Source organism: Mobula hypostoma, chromosome 6 (assembly GCF_963921235.1).
Source record: "Mobula hypostoma chromosome 6, sMobHyp1.1, whole genome shotgun sequence".
Lineage (NCBI taxonomy): Eukaryota > Metazoa > Chordata > Chondrichthyes > Myliobatiformes > Myliobatidae > Mobula > Mobula hypostoma.
In genome coordinates this window covers 55985504-56002031 of record NC_086102.1, presented here as the reverse complement: position 1 = coordinate 56002031, position 16528 = coordinate 55985504, and the positions used below count along the sequence as shown (strand labels likewise).

Genomic DNA, 16528 nt, shown 5'->3' with positions numbered 1-16528 from the left:
CAGGAATGTAATGTGACAATAACAAAAAATAACACCAAGATTAAGGCAAGTGACCAAAATTTTGGTCGGACGATGCTTTCAGAAACGTTTTAGAAAAGGAACAGTGGGAGGGGCCAGAAACTGCTCATGAGGACACAAAGAAGAAAGAAAATGAAACAGTCCTGCTGGAATGCTGGACACAAAATTGAACCTGACTACATGGAAAGAGGAAAGTTGAAAGGCATCTATTGAACAGCAAAAGAGAATGAGTAAGTACATTTATGCCATCATTTTGATCACAAAGTAACAATAAGTACATTTATTGATAGCCATCCATTGCTTACTTTCGATAACTATTCTGCTGGAGCTACAGGCTGTGACTCCAAGCCTCGAGTTCATTTGCACTGTTACGGAAGCAGATTGGTTCTTTAGGCCAGGAAATGTATTAGAAATCCCTCAACCACATGCAGAACAAACTGGTATTGGGAACCCCTGCAGAGGCAGAGAAGGCAGATACATATTGTAATTATGAGCCAAGAACATACAGCAATGATATGGGCATATATGATTTGATTGAGTCACTCAAAATGAGATATTGTCTGTTTGAGGGAAGTAGTAAATGCTCCGCTTTAGGCCTCTACTTCATGTTCAATGGCCAGTGATGTGGCCATGGGATGAAGGACATCCACGGATGATAGACTGTCCCAAATGAGTGGGTTCCAAGATCAGATGCCCATGGGTGTAGGAGACATAGGGGCCAGTAAGTCAGGGAGTCCTGAGTTTGAGGCCAGGAGATTGGGGACCTATCATTAGCCAGTCTTGGGGGTGGGTGGGGGTTGGGGTGATAGTGAACATAGTAGCACAAAGGTCAATTGAAATTCTGGAAGTCAAAATCCAATGACCAAAGCCTGGAGATTGGAGCCTGGAGAGTGGAGGCCCGGAGGTCAGTCCTGGGGCTGGAGGTCTCTCCATCAGTATGAGTGGCTAAGAGGGCAGAAAGGTTTTGTTTCATTGCTGTTGTTTTGTTGCTTGTTGTGTTTTGTTTTGTGGTATTCTGAGTTGTTCTGCAAGCATTGTGGCCATGCAATGTTGGCGCCAGACTATGTGACAAAACTTGCGGGCTGCTGTCAGCACATCATTAGGTGTTTTGGCTGTAACGCAAATGGTGCATTTCATTGTATGTATCAATGTATATGAGATAAATAACTCTAAATTACTAAAGATATCTTACCACACTTATACATCAGGGTGATCTGATGTATAACTGATGAACTATATTGGGCTTGAGAGGTGCTAAGATACCTGCAGATCTCAAACATTAACAGATCAGAGTCACAGCCTGCAGTTCTAGTGAAGTAATTATGTGAGTCAGTCGCTGTCATTCCACTTCCTGGAACAGTGGAAGAAAGTTTAGCTTGGGATGATTGTCCAACAAATAAAGGCTGCTGCCTCTATTGAGGGCAGGTGAGGGAAATGAGGTTAAGGGAGCAATGCACTGGAAGAATTGTGGAAGGGATTTGATGATAGTCCATCAAAAGAGGATTGCAAGGTTTGTTCTGAAAGAAAAAATGAGCAGCTAAGCTTCCAGGGAGAGTTAAATCAACAGTTTCATCAGCATATGCAAGGTTTGTGTGCTAAGGAGATTGAGTGATATAAAGCTAAGGAATCATTATGAAGGAGAAGGACATATACTAAGAAATATATTTGCAATGAAACTTGGCATTATCTGCAAAGAACTTACCTGTCATAAAGGCAAGAATACTAGCATTCTTTAAAAGTCAAAGATTTGCAGTGTTGACAGTTGGTGTGTCTGCCTGAAAGGGTTGGGCACATGTTCACTTCACTGTGGCTCATTAAGTGAAGCAAATAATGCTTTTTGAAGGCAGTGAGAAATGTGAGTAGACAGCGTCCACAACAGATCCTTCATGACATCATGAGGTTGAGGAACAAACTGCAACAATGGTAAATGGCTTTGTCAATAAATGAGTTGGACCAGGTGTGAGCTAAGGACAGCCCACCATGAGTGGCTTCAGTCTACAGCCTTATTTAGTCAGCTTGTTGAAAAGACTAAGTGGCAAAATGATGTTATGTTTGGTTACTTTTATACACTCAGTGGCCACTTTATTGGGTACTTCCTGTCCTAATAAAATGCCCATTGAGTGTGTGTTTGTGGCCTTCTGCTGCTGTAGCCCATCCACTTCAAGGTTCAATGTGTTATGCATTTAGGGATGCTCGTCTGCACACCACTGTTGTAACGTGTGGTTATTTAATTTACTGTCCCCCTACCTGTCAGCTTTAAACGGTCTGGCCTTTCTCCTCTGACTTCTCTCATTAACGAAGTGTTTTTGCCTGCAGAACTTCCTCTCAATGAATCTCTTTTTGGTTTTCGCATTATTTTCTGTAAACTCTAGATGGTTGATCATGAAAATCCGAAGAGATCAGCAGTTTCCGAGACACTCAAGCCACCCTGAATGGAACCAACGATCATTCCGCAGTCAAAGTCACTTAGATCACATTTCTTCCCCATTCTGATGGCTGGTCTAAACACCAACTAAATTAACGAGCAGGTGTACAGATGTACGTAATAAAGTGACCACTGAGTGTATATCGGAAAATATTTAGATAACTGCATCATTTCATAGCTGCAAGCAGTTAAATAATGATAATGTTGATCATATGCAGAAAAGTGATTGTTGTTTGAGTTTATTATTTATCTTAAAAACAGAAATTAGTTAAGTGTGCATGAAGATTACTGTATCCCAAAAAACTCAGTGAATAATCTTTGATGCATTGTTGTGGAAGTCCCTGCTGATTCACAGACTTCAATAAAGGATGTTTTCTTTCATAGTTTTACATCTGTTATTTTCCATATGAAGATGCAGTATCAAGCAACCTGGAAACTACAATGCCATCATCCTTTCTTCCCCTAACAACGTTTTCCTCCTTCTCCTCCATCTGGCCTTCATCTCAATAGCAGCTTGTATGGTTACCATGGAGAATACAGCTTAACTGAGCTGACCTGCTTGTTCATAGTAATGATTTCTTGTAGTGAAAATATATCAACTTTATTATTTTTGTGATCCCCCTATTCTACGTCAAACCATAAGACATAGGAGCCTTCAACTCCATCATCCAGAACGTTATAACATGAAAATTAGTGGACCCAACACAGACTGCTGCAGAACACCACTAATCACCGGAACCCAAACAGAAAAGGCCCCCTTTATTCCCACTCTTTGCCTCCTGCTAGTCAGCCAATCTTCTATCCATGCTAGTGTCTTTCCTGCAATGCCATGGGCTTTTGTCTTGTTTGACAACCTCATATGCAGCTCCTTGTCAGAGGCCTTCTGAAAATCCAAGTAAGCAACATCCTCTGGCTTTCCTTTATCTAAGTTGCTTGTTATTTCCTCAAAGAATTCCAACAGATTTGTCAGGCAAGATTTCCCCTTGAGGAAACCATGAAGGCTGCAGCCTATTTTATCATATGCCTCCAAGTACTCCAAAAACTCATCCTTAATAATGGACTCTAAAATCTTGCCAATCACTGAAGTCAGTCCAATTGGTCTATATTGTTCTGTCTTTTGCCTCCCTCCCTACTTAAAGCGTGGAGTGACATTTGCAATTTTCCAGTCCTCTGGAACCATTCCAGAAACTAGTGATTCTTGAAATATCACTACAAATGCCTCCACAATCTCTTCAGCCACCTCTTTCAGAATAGTGGGGTGTAGTCTATTTGGTCCAGGTGACTTGACTACCTTCAGGCCTTTCAGCTTCCCACACACCTTCTCCTCAGTAATAGCAGCCACACTCACTCTACCCCTGACACTCAAATTTCTGGCATACTGAAGACTGATGCAAAATACACATACATTTTATCAGCTATTTTTGGTTCCTCTCCAGCATCATTTTCCAGCAGTCTAATAGCCACACTTGCCTCTCTATTTCTCTTTATATACCTGGGAAAAAAAACTTATAGTATTGTCTTTTATATTATTGGCTATCTTACCTTCATATTTCATCTTTTCTCTCCTTATTGCTTTATTAGTTGCCTTCTGATGGTTTTTTAAAGCTTCCCAATCCTCTCACTTCCTGTTAAATTTTGTTATACTGTATGCCTATTCTTTTGTTTTTATGCTGTCTTTGACTTCCATTTTTAGCACTGGTTGCCCCATCATCCCTTTATAATACTTCTTCATCTTTGGGATGAACTGATCCTGCGCCTTCCGAGTAACTCAGGTTTAATATCATCGTCATATATCATGAAATCTGTTGTCCTTGCAGCAGCAGTGCAATGCAATACATGATAACAGAGAAAAAATTGTGAATTACAGTAAATGTATATATGGCGCAGGTGTGACCTGTACAAAAGGGATGGGTTACACTTGAATCCTAGGGGGACCAATACCCTGACGGGGAGATTTGCAATGGCTACTGAGGTGACTTTAAACTAGAATGGTTGGGGGGTGGGAATCAAATTAAAGAGACTCGGAGAGAGGAGGTTAGTTCACAAATAGAGAAAGCTAGTAGACAGTGTGTGAGGGAGGATAGGCAGGGGACAGAGATCAGGGAGCACTCAGACCAGAGATATAAGGGACAAGGAAGAAAAAGATAAAGTTGTTCGCTCCATTAAGGTTAAACAGAGAGTAAGAGGTGGAGAGTTTCTTAAATGCATCTATTTTAATGCTAGGAGCATTGTAAGGAAGGTGGATGAGCTTACAGCATGGATTGATACCTGGAAATATGATGTTGTAGCTATTAATGAAACGTGGTTGCAGGAGGGGTGTGATTGGCAACTAAATATTCCAGGATTTTGTTGCTTCAGGTGTGGTAGAATCTGAGGGGCAAGAGGGGGAGGTGTTGCATTGCTTGTCAGAGAAAACATAACAGCGGTGCTCTGGCAGGCTAGATTAGTGGACTCGTCCAGAGAGGCTACTTGGGTGGAATTGAGGAATAGGAAAGGTGTAGTAACAGTTGTAGGGGTGTATTATAGACCACTTAATGGGGACCGAGAACTGGAGGAGCAAATTTGTAAGGAGATAGCAGATATTTGTAGTAAGCACAAGGTTGTGATTGTGGGAGATTTTAATTTTCCGCACATAGACTGGGAAGCCCATTCTGTAAAAGGGCTGGACGGTTCGGAGTTTGTAAAATGTGTGCTGGATAGTTTTTTGCAGCAATACATAGAGGTACCAACTAGAGAAGGGGCAGTGTTGGATCTCCTGTTAGGGAATGAGATAGGGCAGGTGACGGAGGTATGTGTTGGAGAGCACTTCGGGTCCAGTGATCACAATACCATTAGTTTCAATATAATTATGGAGAAGGATAGGACTGGACCCAAGGTTGAGATTTTTGATTGGAGAAAGGCTAACTTTGAGGAGATGTGAAAGGATTTAGAAGGAGTGGATTGAGACAATTTGTTTTATGGGAAGGATGTAATAGAGAAGTGGAGGTCATTTAAAGGTGAAATTTTGAGGGTACAGGATCTTTATGTTCCTAAGCACGAAATAATCTGCAGATGCTGGGGTCAAAGCAACACTCACAACACGCTGGAGGAACTCAGCGGGTCGGGGAGCATCCGTGGAAAAGATCGGTCGACTTTTCGGGCCGGAACCCTTCGTCAGGACTGTAGAGGGAAAGGGCAGAGGCCCTATAAAGAAGGTGGGGGGAGGGTGGGAAGGAGAAGGCTGGTCAGTTCCAGGTGAAAAACCAGTAAGGGGAAAGATAAAGGGGTGGGGGAGAGGAAGCAGGGAGGTGATAGGCAGGAAAGGTGAAGAAAGAATACGGGAAAACACAATGGTAGTAGAAGGAGGCGGAACCAAGAGGGAGGTGGTAGGCAGCTGGGGGAGGGGGCAGAGTGACATAGGGATAGGGGAAGGGAGGGGGAGGGAATTACCGGAAGTTGGAGAATTCTATGTTCATACCAAGGGGTTGGAGACTACCTAGATGGTATATGAGTTGTTGCTCCTCGAACCTGAGTTTAGCCTCATCATGGCAGTAGAGGAGGCCACGTATGGACATATCTGGATGGGAGTGGGAAGCGGAGTTGAAGTGGGTGGCTACTGGGAGATCCTGTCTGTTTTGGCGGACGGAGCGGAGGTGCTCGATGAAGCGGTCCTTTATGTTCCTGTTTGGTTGAAAGGAAAGGTTAAAAGTTTGAGAGAGTCATGGTTTTCAAGGGATATAGGAAACTTGGTTCGAAAAAAGAGAGGGATCTACAATAAATATAGGCAGCTTGGAGTTAATGAGGTACTCGAGGAATATAAAGAATGTAAAAAGAACTTAAGAAAGAAATTAGAAAAGCTAAAAGAAGATACGAGGTTACTGTGGCAAGTAAGGTGAAAATAAATCCAAAGGGTTTCTACAGTTATATTAATAGTAAAAGGATAGTGAGGGATAAAATTGGTCCCTTAGAGAATCAGAGTGGACGGCTATGTGCAGAGCCAAAAGAGATGGGGGAGATTTTGAACAATTTCTTTTCTTCGGTATTCACTAAGGAGAAGGATATTGAATTGTGTAAGGTAAAGGAAACAAGAAGGGTAGTTATGGAAAGTATGGCAATCAAAGAAGAGGAAGTACTGGCGCTTTTAAGGAATATAAAAGTGGATAAGTCTCCGGGTCCGGACAAGATATTCCCCAGGACCTTGAGGGAAGTTAGTGTGGAAATAGCAGGGGCTCTGACAGAAATATTTCAAGTGTCATTAGAAACAGGGATGGTGCCGGAGGATTGGCGTATTGCCCATGTGTTTCCATTGGTTATAAAGGGTTCTAATAGTAAACCTAGCAATTATCGGCCTGTGAGTTTGACGTCGGTGGTGGGCAAATTGATGGAAAGTATTCTTAGAGATGGTATATATAATTATCTGGATAGACAGGGTCTGATTAGGAACAGTCAACATGGACTTGTGCGTGGAAGGTCATGTTTGACAAATCTTATTGAATTTTTTGATGAGGTTACTAGGAAAGTTGACAAGGGTAAAGCGGTGGATGTTGTCTATATGGACTTCAGTAAGGCCTTTGACAAGGTTCCACACAGAAGGTTAGTTAAGAAGGTTCAATCATTAGGCATTAATATCGAAGTAGTAAAATAGATTCAGCAGTAGCTGGATGGGAGATGCCAGAGAGTAGTGATGGATAATTGTGTGTCAGATTGGAGGACGGTGTGTAGCAGTATGACTCAGGGATCTGTACTGGGTCCAATGTTGTTTGTCATATATATTAATGATCTGGATGATGGGGTGGTAAATTGGATTAGTAAGTATGCAGATGATACTAAGATAGGTGGCGTTGTGGATAATGAAGTAGGTTTCCAAAGCTTGCAGAGAGATTGAGGCCAGTTAGAAGAGTGGGCGGAAAGATGGCAGATGGAGTTTAATGTTCATAAATGTAAGGTGCTACATTTTGGTAGGACTAATCAAAATAGGACATACATGGTAAATGGTAGAGCATTGAAGAATGCTGTAGAACAGAGGGATCTAGGAATAATGGTGCATAGTTCCCTAAAGGAGGAATCTCATGTGGACAGGGTGGTGAAGAAAGCTTTTGGTATGCTGGCCTTTATCAATCAGAGCATTGAGTATAGGAGTTGGGATGCAATGTTGAAATTGTATAAGGCACTGGTAAAGCCACATTTGGAGTATTGTGTACAGTTCTGGTCACCGAATTATAGGAAAGATGTCAATAAAATTGAGAGTGTACAGCGGAGATTTACTAAAATGTTGCCTGGGTTTCTTCTCCTAAGTTACAGAGAAAGGTTGAACAAGTTGTGTCTTTATTCATTGGAGCGTAGAAGGTTGAGGGGGGACTTGATAGAGGCATTTAAAATTATGAAGGGGATAGATAGAGTTGACGTGGATAGGCTTTTTCCATTGAGAATGGGGGAGATTCAAACAAGAGGACATGAGTTGAGAGTTAAAGGGCAAAAGTTTAGGGGTAACATGAGAGGGAACTTCTTTACTCAAAGAGTGGTAGCTGTGTGGAACGAGCTTCCAGCAGAAGTGGTTGAGGCAGGTTCGATGTTGTCGTTTAAAGTAACATTGGATAGATATATGGACAGGAAAGGAATGGAGGGTTATGGGCCGAGTGCAGGTCGGTGGGACTAGGTGAGAGTAAGAGTTCAGCACGGACTAGAAGGGCTGAGATGGCCTGTTTCCATGCTGTAATTGTTATATGGTTATATGGTTATATATATAATAGTTAAATTAAATAAATAGTGCAAAAATGAAAATAAAAAAGTAGTGAGGTGGCGTTCATGAGTTCAACATAGTTCAGAAATTGGATGACAGTGGAGAAGATGCTGTTCCTGAATTGTTGAGCGTGTGGCTTTAGGCTTCTGTAGCTCCTTCCTGATGGTTACAATGAGAAGAGGGCATGTCCTGGGTGATGGGGGTCATTGATGATGGATGCTGCCTTTTTGAAGCATCGCTCCTTGAAGATGTCCTGTATACTACGTACGATGGTGCCCATAATGGAGCTGAATAAGTTCACAACTTCCTGCAGCTTCTTTTCATCCTGTGCAGTAGCAACCACCACCCACCCCCCCCCCCGCATAGCAGACAGTGATGTAACCTGTTAGAATGCTCCCCATGATACCTGTATAGAAAGTTGTGAGTGTTTTTGTGACATACCAAATCTCCCCAAACTCTTCATGAAATATAGCTGCTGTTGCTCCCTCCTTGTAGCTGCATCGATATGTTGGGCCCAGGATAGATCCTTAGAGATATTGACACCTAGAAACTTGAAATTGCTCACTCTTTCCACTTCTGATCGTTCTATGAAGACTGGTGTGTGTTCCCTCATCTTACCCTTTCTGAAGTCCACAGTCACTTCTTTGGTCTTACTGATGCTAAGTGCAACCTCAGCCACCACTGCTCCACCTTCTAATCAACTTTGGCCAGCTCTTCCCTCATGCCTCTGTAGTTCCCAGTACTCCACTTTAATACCAAAACATCCAGTTTTAGTTTCTCCCTCTCGACTGCAGGGTGAACTCTATCATGTTATGATCACTGTCTCCTAAGGTTTCCTTTACCGAAAATCTTTAAAAGGCGATGCCTCAAAAAGGTGGCATCCATTATTAAGGACCCCCATCACCCAGGACATGCTCTCTTCACATTGCTACAGTCAAGGATGAGGTCAGAAGCCTGAAGACCCACACTCAATGTTTTAGGATCAGCTTCTTCTCCTCCACCGTCAGATCTCTGAATGAACAATGAACCCGTGTCCACCATCACACTATTTTTTCTTTTTTTTTGCTCTTTTTGTACAACTTACTTAATTTAATTTTAATATGTATTTCTTATTGTAATTCACAGTATTTTTCATTATCATGTATCGCAGGAGTTGAGTGGGCGAAGTGGTCCCGACCCACCAAGCAGACCATTGCCTTTGTCAGAGCTGGGGAGCAGCCAATACCTGCCAAAAGAACATCTGCAGGCAATCTGACCTCTGCAAGTGACTGGCAGCTGTTGGTGGACTTCAAAGGGCAGCTGAAGTTCCCCAACCATATTCCAGCCACCACCCTGCGACCAGACATTGTCCTAGTGTCTGAGTCTACTGAGCAAGTGGTGCTGCTGGAGCTGACAGTCCCATGGGAAGATAGCTTGGAAGAGGCCTTTGAAAGGAAGCTCTCCAAGTACGCAGGACTGGTCAGCAACTGTCAGCAGGCTGGATGGAGAGCGAGGTGTCTCCCAGTGGAGGTTGGTTGAAGGGGATTCGTAGCCCGTTCCTTAGTTAGAACCTTCAGCATTTTGGGCGTTGAGGGAGAAAGGAAGAGGAGAGCCATCCGCAGTACCACCGATGCGGCAGAGAGGGCCTCAAGATGGCTGTGGCTCAAAATAGGGGAGCCACGGAGTCATAAGTAGCTAGCCATCTGGACACAAGCTGGGGTCTGATCAGCCCCGGCTGGGTCACCTGGAGGAGGTTGTATGATGTTGAAAGACCCGAAACACCCGATGATTCCAGGAACATCACTGAAGATGCGTCCAAAAGCATCAATAGATGTATGCACACAGCGGTATTGCAATGTATTACTGCCACAAAACAACAAATTTCATGATTTATGCCAGTGATATTAAACATGATTCTGATTCTGATTCTAATTCAAGTCTAGTTTATTAAACAACAACCAATCTAGAATGGCCTTTTCCCTAGTGGTCTTGACTACAAGCTGCTTTAGAAAACTATCTCATAGGTATAATCTAAATTCATTCTCTTGGAATCCAGCACTAATCTGATTTTTCCAAAACCTACAAAATGAAATCCCTCATCACCATAGTAACGTTGCCCTTTTTATGTGCCTTTTCTGTCTCCCATTGTAATTTGTACCCAATATTCTGGCCACTGTTTGGAGGCCTGTAAATAACTTCCATCATGGTTTCTTTACCCTTGGACTTTCTTAACTCTACCTATAAAGATTCTATATCTTCAGGTCCTCTGTCATTTCTTTCCAAGGAATTGATTTAATTTTCTATCAACAAAGTCACCCATCTCATCTGCCCACATGCCTGTCCTTTTGACAAAATGTGTACCCTTGGATATTAAGTTCCCAGCTGTGATCTTCTTTCAACCATGTCAGTGACATTCACAATATCATACCTGACAATTTGTAACTGTACTACATGATCATCTACTTTATTATGTGTACTGTGTGTTCAAATATAACACCTTCAGTTCTGTACTGTCCACCCTTCTTTTCAATTTTGTCTTAATATTGCCTGTATTTAAATTTTTATACATTTCTAAACTTTTCAGCTTTTTTTTATTCTGGAGACTTCTGTATCCTCTCCTGCACTCTCTTTCCCTTTTACTTTATCCTACTTCCCAAGTTTTTGAACGCACACCCCTGTTATTTCGATTATAACCATATCCACTGCCCTAGATATCTGATTCACTAGCAATCTGGTCCCAGAATGGTTCAGGTATATCCTATCCCATTAGAAAAACTCCCTCCTTCCCAATACTGGTGCCAGTCCCACCAATTCAAACCTATTTCTCCCAAGCCAATCTTTGAGCCTCACATTTAGCTTTCTGATTTTATTAAACCTGTGCCAAATTGTATGTAGCTGAGGTAAAAATCCTGATATTATTACCTTTTTGCTACTGCTTTTTAATTTAGTCCCTAGCAGCTCAAATTCCCTCAGCAGAACCTTTTGTTCTTCTTACATTGTAGGTACCCACATGAAACATGACGACTGGTTCTTCCCACTCCACCTCCTCATTTTTCTGCAAGTTGGATGAGATATCCTAAGCCCAGATAGCAGACGGACAAGACAGCCTTTGGGACACTCAATCCTTGCCGTGGAGAACCATGTCAATTCTTCTGACTATACTATCCCCAATTACAACTAAGTTTCTCTTCTCTCCCCCCTCTTGAGTGGCTCCCAGGACCACAGTACTACAGTTTGGTTACTCATCCTTCCTACAGCTCCCACTCTCATCCTCACAAGGAGCAACAATCTCCAACCTTTAGGCCAAGTTCAAGGGCTGAGGCTCTTCCAGCACTACCACTTGGATCCCCCGACCTGCCCCAAGTACAGTCCCTTGTCCCTCGCCACAGACCAAATTTGAATTAATTAATCTAACATGTGTGACTGCTTCCAGAATACAGTGACTAGGTAACTCTCCGCTTCCCTGTTGCATGGTAGTGCTTGAAGCTCAGACTGCAGCTCATTAAATTTAAGGCTGATTTCCTTGAGCAACCAACACTTGCTGAAGAGATGGTCAACAGGAGCTACAATGGGGTCCACCAGCTCCCACATCATGCAGCTACAACACATCACCTGATCTTGCATTCCTACTTGACTAAGTTTGTTGTAATTTAGTATCTTTCTGTTAACCACTAGACAAAAAAGAATCATTAACTGTTCTTACCTGCTACTCACCTGTGTCTCCTTGCTGAAGCCTCTCGAGCCAAAGCATCCGACTTCAGACAGCTCCACTCTCCCATTCACAGAATGGGAAAGATGTGTTCAATAATGGTGAAATCCAACTGCTAAGCAATAGATTTACATAGAGAGTATAACATAGAAGGGCCATTTGGCTTATTGAGATCACGTCAGCAAGCTGTAAAACAATCTAGTCGACATATTCTTTCCTTCCAGGCCTACATCCTTATTTCTCTCAGTACCCATGCAGATTCCTTTCACGTTGATCATCTCTACTTCTATTATCCTCATAGGATCAAGTTCCAAGTCATTACTACCCACTGTACAAAAGACTCTTCCTCATATTCACCTGCATCTCCTGTACAGAACTTTAACTCTATGCCCTTAAACCATATATTATCAGCTAATAGGAAAAGCTGTTCTTGAAAAATAAAAAAGTACAGATATTGGAAATCTGAAATAAAAACAAAATAAGCAAGAACTGTCTATCAACTTTCACCCCATCCATTACCACATCTATCAATGCCTCAAGTTCTTCACCATAATTTAGCTCTAACTCAAAAGCAAACTGTGTTATCAATGTTTCTGCGTTCATCGGATATGATGAAAAATGGACATCATCTGATCACTGATCCTGTATTTCTATCAGCTGCTGGATATTCTGTTCATTGTACTCTATGTCTACTTGTGCTTTATGCATTTACTTAATTAGTTTTAGATTGTTCAATTGTCTAATCGCAATCATCAATTTAAATGATAATCTTCTACCTATCTATCTCTGTTTTATGCTTTTATCACAAGAACTAGCGGAGGATTAAGATCTACAAGTCTCCAGAAAAATAGAAGATAACAGGATTACCATCATATTGTAAAAAAAGCCACAACAATTTGCAAAATATAACAAAAATATTGTTTCTTCTGTCTCTGCTGCTCTGTCTCTCTCTCTCTCTCTCTCTCTCTCTTCAGGTACATCAGCAATTTGCGATATCTACTGTTCTGTAAATATTTATGCTAAATTAGTTTATGCACCAAGACCTTTGACGTCAGGAATCTTTTCACTGAACCTCTTTGCATCTCTGCATCTCTTTCCTCCTTTAAAGCACTTCTTAAAGCAACCCCTTCGACCAAACTTCTATTCATTTTCACTAGTACCACCAAAATCAATATATTTTCATGAAATGTGGTAAATTATTTTTTCTAAGTTCTGAAAATTTGAATACAAGTTTTTTTCAATTTCAGATATTTGAGACATTTTTACTTTCCTTCATATGTTTTATCAATAAAGAAGTCAAGCACACATATAGGATTAAGACTGATCCAATATAACTGTTGTAGTAACTGGAAAGTAGCCAGCCTAATGCTATTCTGTTCAATTAGCTACTGAATCCCATCAGAGCATTCTTTATCTCTTTCCTTACTCGTAGATTAATTAATTTAATTTAGCTATGATCCTTTCTCAGCTTTTTTTAGTTAGTTTCTTATCAAACCCTCCTTAATTTCAAATGTTGCCATCTAACAGTTCCTGGAAAGGTGACTTTCAGTGTCTCCGTACTGCAATAACTTGACATGAGAATTTTAAACTTTTATTTTCCTTAATGCATATACATCCTTCACACCTCAGTTTTACATTAGCTCTCCTAAAAGTACTTCGTTTTTCTTGGGTATAGTTCCACAGAGGCTGATCCCTGACCTTATAAACTATTTTTTTCCCAAGCTACTCAAGCTCCTTCTCGAGCTCCCGTGAAAGAACAATGCACTTATAGTTTGACAAGATTGCTGTGGGGAACAGGAATGAAGTATCAGATCTTTGCAGGTATTCGGCATTTCAAATGATTAAGCTTCAGCTCAAAAGATACTCCTCATTTAAAACTGCTACATGAGATTTCAAGAGTCTAAATGAATTTAATTGCAAAAATGGCTTGGTGCTCATTGGAGTTCCTGGCAGAAGCATTTACATGATTTACAACCACAGCAGTGTTCATCAGATTTTGATTTTTTGACTTAATCAATACAACCTTTATCTAATTGTTCAATGTGTACAATTAAATTTGTGGTTCATTATAATTTATGGTATATAGCAGTGCTGATAGCATGGCCAAGTGGTTAAGGCATTCGTCTAGTGATTTGAAGGTCGCTAGTTCGAGCCTTGGCTGAGGCAGCATGTGTGTCCTTGAGCGGTGCCAAGCTGTATGGGTCCTAATGCCCTTCCCTTGGACAACATCAGTGGCATGGAGAGGGGAGACTTGCAGCATGGGCAACTGCTGGTCTTCCATTCAACCTTGCCCAAGTCTGCACCCTGGAAACCTTCCAAGGCGCAAATCCATGGTCTCATGAGACTAATGGGTGCCTATATATATATAAGCAGTACTGAATTTAATGATAAAGTGAATGAACTGAACATTCAGTATTTTCTCACAACAGAGCTTACACTCTCTGCAATAATTTTATTTGGAGATGTCCTCTGCATCTTTTATAATAGTGAGTCATCCACATGTTTGCTTGTTCAAAATGTAAAAAAGGCATTAGCAGATTATATAGCAACAGAATATAACATTTCCAGTAACTGTAAATCATACCGTGGTTAATTCCATGTCCATATTGAATACATCTCTGAGATCAGTGTTGACAGAATTTTGCTCAAGTGATAATGTCAACAGAATAATGGAATTTAAGATTGTGTAAAATTTTGTAAAATGACTCAATTTTTCTAGTGCCAGTGTAAAAAAAATCTGTCAATTTGATTTACTTTCTAATATGGTATAATCATGTTTAATATAATCCCAGGCCATTAAGATGTGTAAGGAATTAAATCATTTCCTGTTCCTTTATTTCATTCACATTCCTGATGCTTCCAAAGGGAAACTAAATCCAAGCTGCATCTTTTATTGCATTATTTATGTCCCTCACCAGCCTTCTCCTGTGATGCTCAAATCTCTGTGATCACGTCAGAATGTTTCAGCCTCCTGGGTTGCTTGGCAACTCTTTCTTGCTGAGAATATTGGGTAAATTCAAACCAGTTACAGATAGATTTGTGTGACTTCATGACAACATGCAGGATATCTAGCTGCATTTCAAATGGTCAAAGCAAACAGTCAAATCATTACATTCAGCCAGGTGAACCTATATATAAGCAGAAGGATAAATTAGAATAAAAAACAGATGATAAAAGATGGTTAAAAGAGGAAGAGAAATGTCAACTTTAATAAATAATAGCAATTGCAGAGATCGCCATTTTATCTGAAACCTAGTAAATAAAATACATTAAATACACACATTAGATATATACATCTACATCAGTCTATTTTTCCGAGCATTCATGCGAAAGACAGTCCTGCCCAATTTAAATATATATTGGAACTGTATGGAGAAGTAGAGGTAAAGTTCGTGCCCGCGCCTCATTTGGCGCATCGGTAAGTATACAATATTTATGATAGCTATGTGAGCGGGTATAAACATCTGGCCATGTGAGTACACATAATCACACTGTGTGACACAAAGCGTGATGACATCACCACTACTATGTATGATGTAACTACCTTGGTTAAGTTTCCTTCTAACATCGGTTCTTACCCTGTGTGCATCTCTCTTTCGAAAGAAGCCAGTGCTCAGGTAAGACTATTGGTCTGAGTAAATCAGGTGCTGAATCCTCAGGCTTAGTAAAGGAATCTGCAAACCCAGCACACTGCAGTGGCAGTAAGGATGGGGTATCAGTATCCACATGGATAAACAATGATTGTTAGTAAGACAGAACAAGCTGACCCAGACTTACCTGGACCTTTCTCATACTGATCATCCACCGAGGAGTGAGGAAACAGACAGGTTCTGTTGTCACAATCCAGCACTTGGTGTTGCAACTGTTCAGAACACCGGTGATGAGTAAAGAGTGGGCGTGCAAAACTCTGGCATGGTGAGAGAGAATTGTAGGCAGCAGAGAGAGGCAGCAAAGGCAGCAGGATGCGAATCTGAGTGGCTGCATTGATTTAAAAAAAATATATCAAGTGAGAAATGTGTGGGCAGGATATTCTGCAGAGCAGTTACAGTTAGCGAAATGAGTGAGTGGTGGACATTTTGTGAATAGAGTGAGCAGTGGACATTTTGTTTTAGCATGGAAAGTTTCTGTTTGGCATGCAGCAGGAAGCAATATGAGATGGCGGCAGAAGGACCTGCAGCCTACACTATTAACTTTTGACTCTTCCATGGAATTTCAATGTAGGAATAACTTGAAATATTCTTTTGTGCATTCGGTGCACTGAAATGAAAGTGAGTAAAGAAAAGGCAGAAGTACTGAGGAAAGTGAAAAATGTACCTCTTACCTAAGTCAGAACATAGAATATAGAATATAGTACAGCACAGTCCAGGCCCATTGATTCACAATATTGTACCAACTTTTAACCTACTCTAAGATCTATCTCACCTTTCCCTCCTACATAGTTCTCCATTTTCCTTTCATCCATGTGCCTATTTAAGGGACTCTTAATGTCTCTAATATATATCTGCCTCTACCATCAAAAGGTGAATGGAAATTAGAAGAAGGCTATAAAGGGCTTTCAAGGGCTATAACACCAACCTTTTGAAATTGCTGAAGAGTAACAAGTGTCACAGGAGAGACCAGAAGTTGGGACAGTCCATTAGGAGCCGTTAAAGAATAACAGTTTATGTCCCTTGAAAAT

At 41.1% G+C, this 16528-nt stretch overlaps 1 protein-coding gene across 1 annotated transcript in view; it reads right to left on the bottom strand.

Moving 5' to 3' along the window:
* Positions 1 to 15739, bottom strand: part of gap43 (growth associated protein 43) — a 302554-nt gene extending 286815 nt beyond the window's left edge. Inside the window, exon 1 of the mRNA XM_063050859.1 lies at positions 15628 to 15739. Within this exon, the coding sequence (XP_062906929.1) occupies positions 15628 to 15651 (24 nt within the window). The 5' untranslated portion in view covers positions 15652 to 15739. The remainder of the gene's footprint in view (positions 1 to 15627) is intronic.
* Positions 15740 to 16528: the final 789 nt, after the last annotated feature.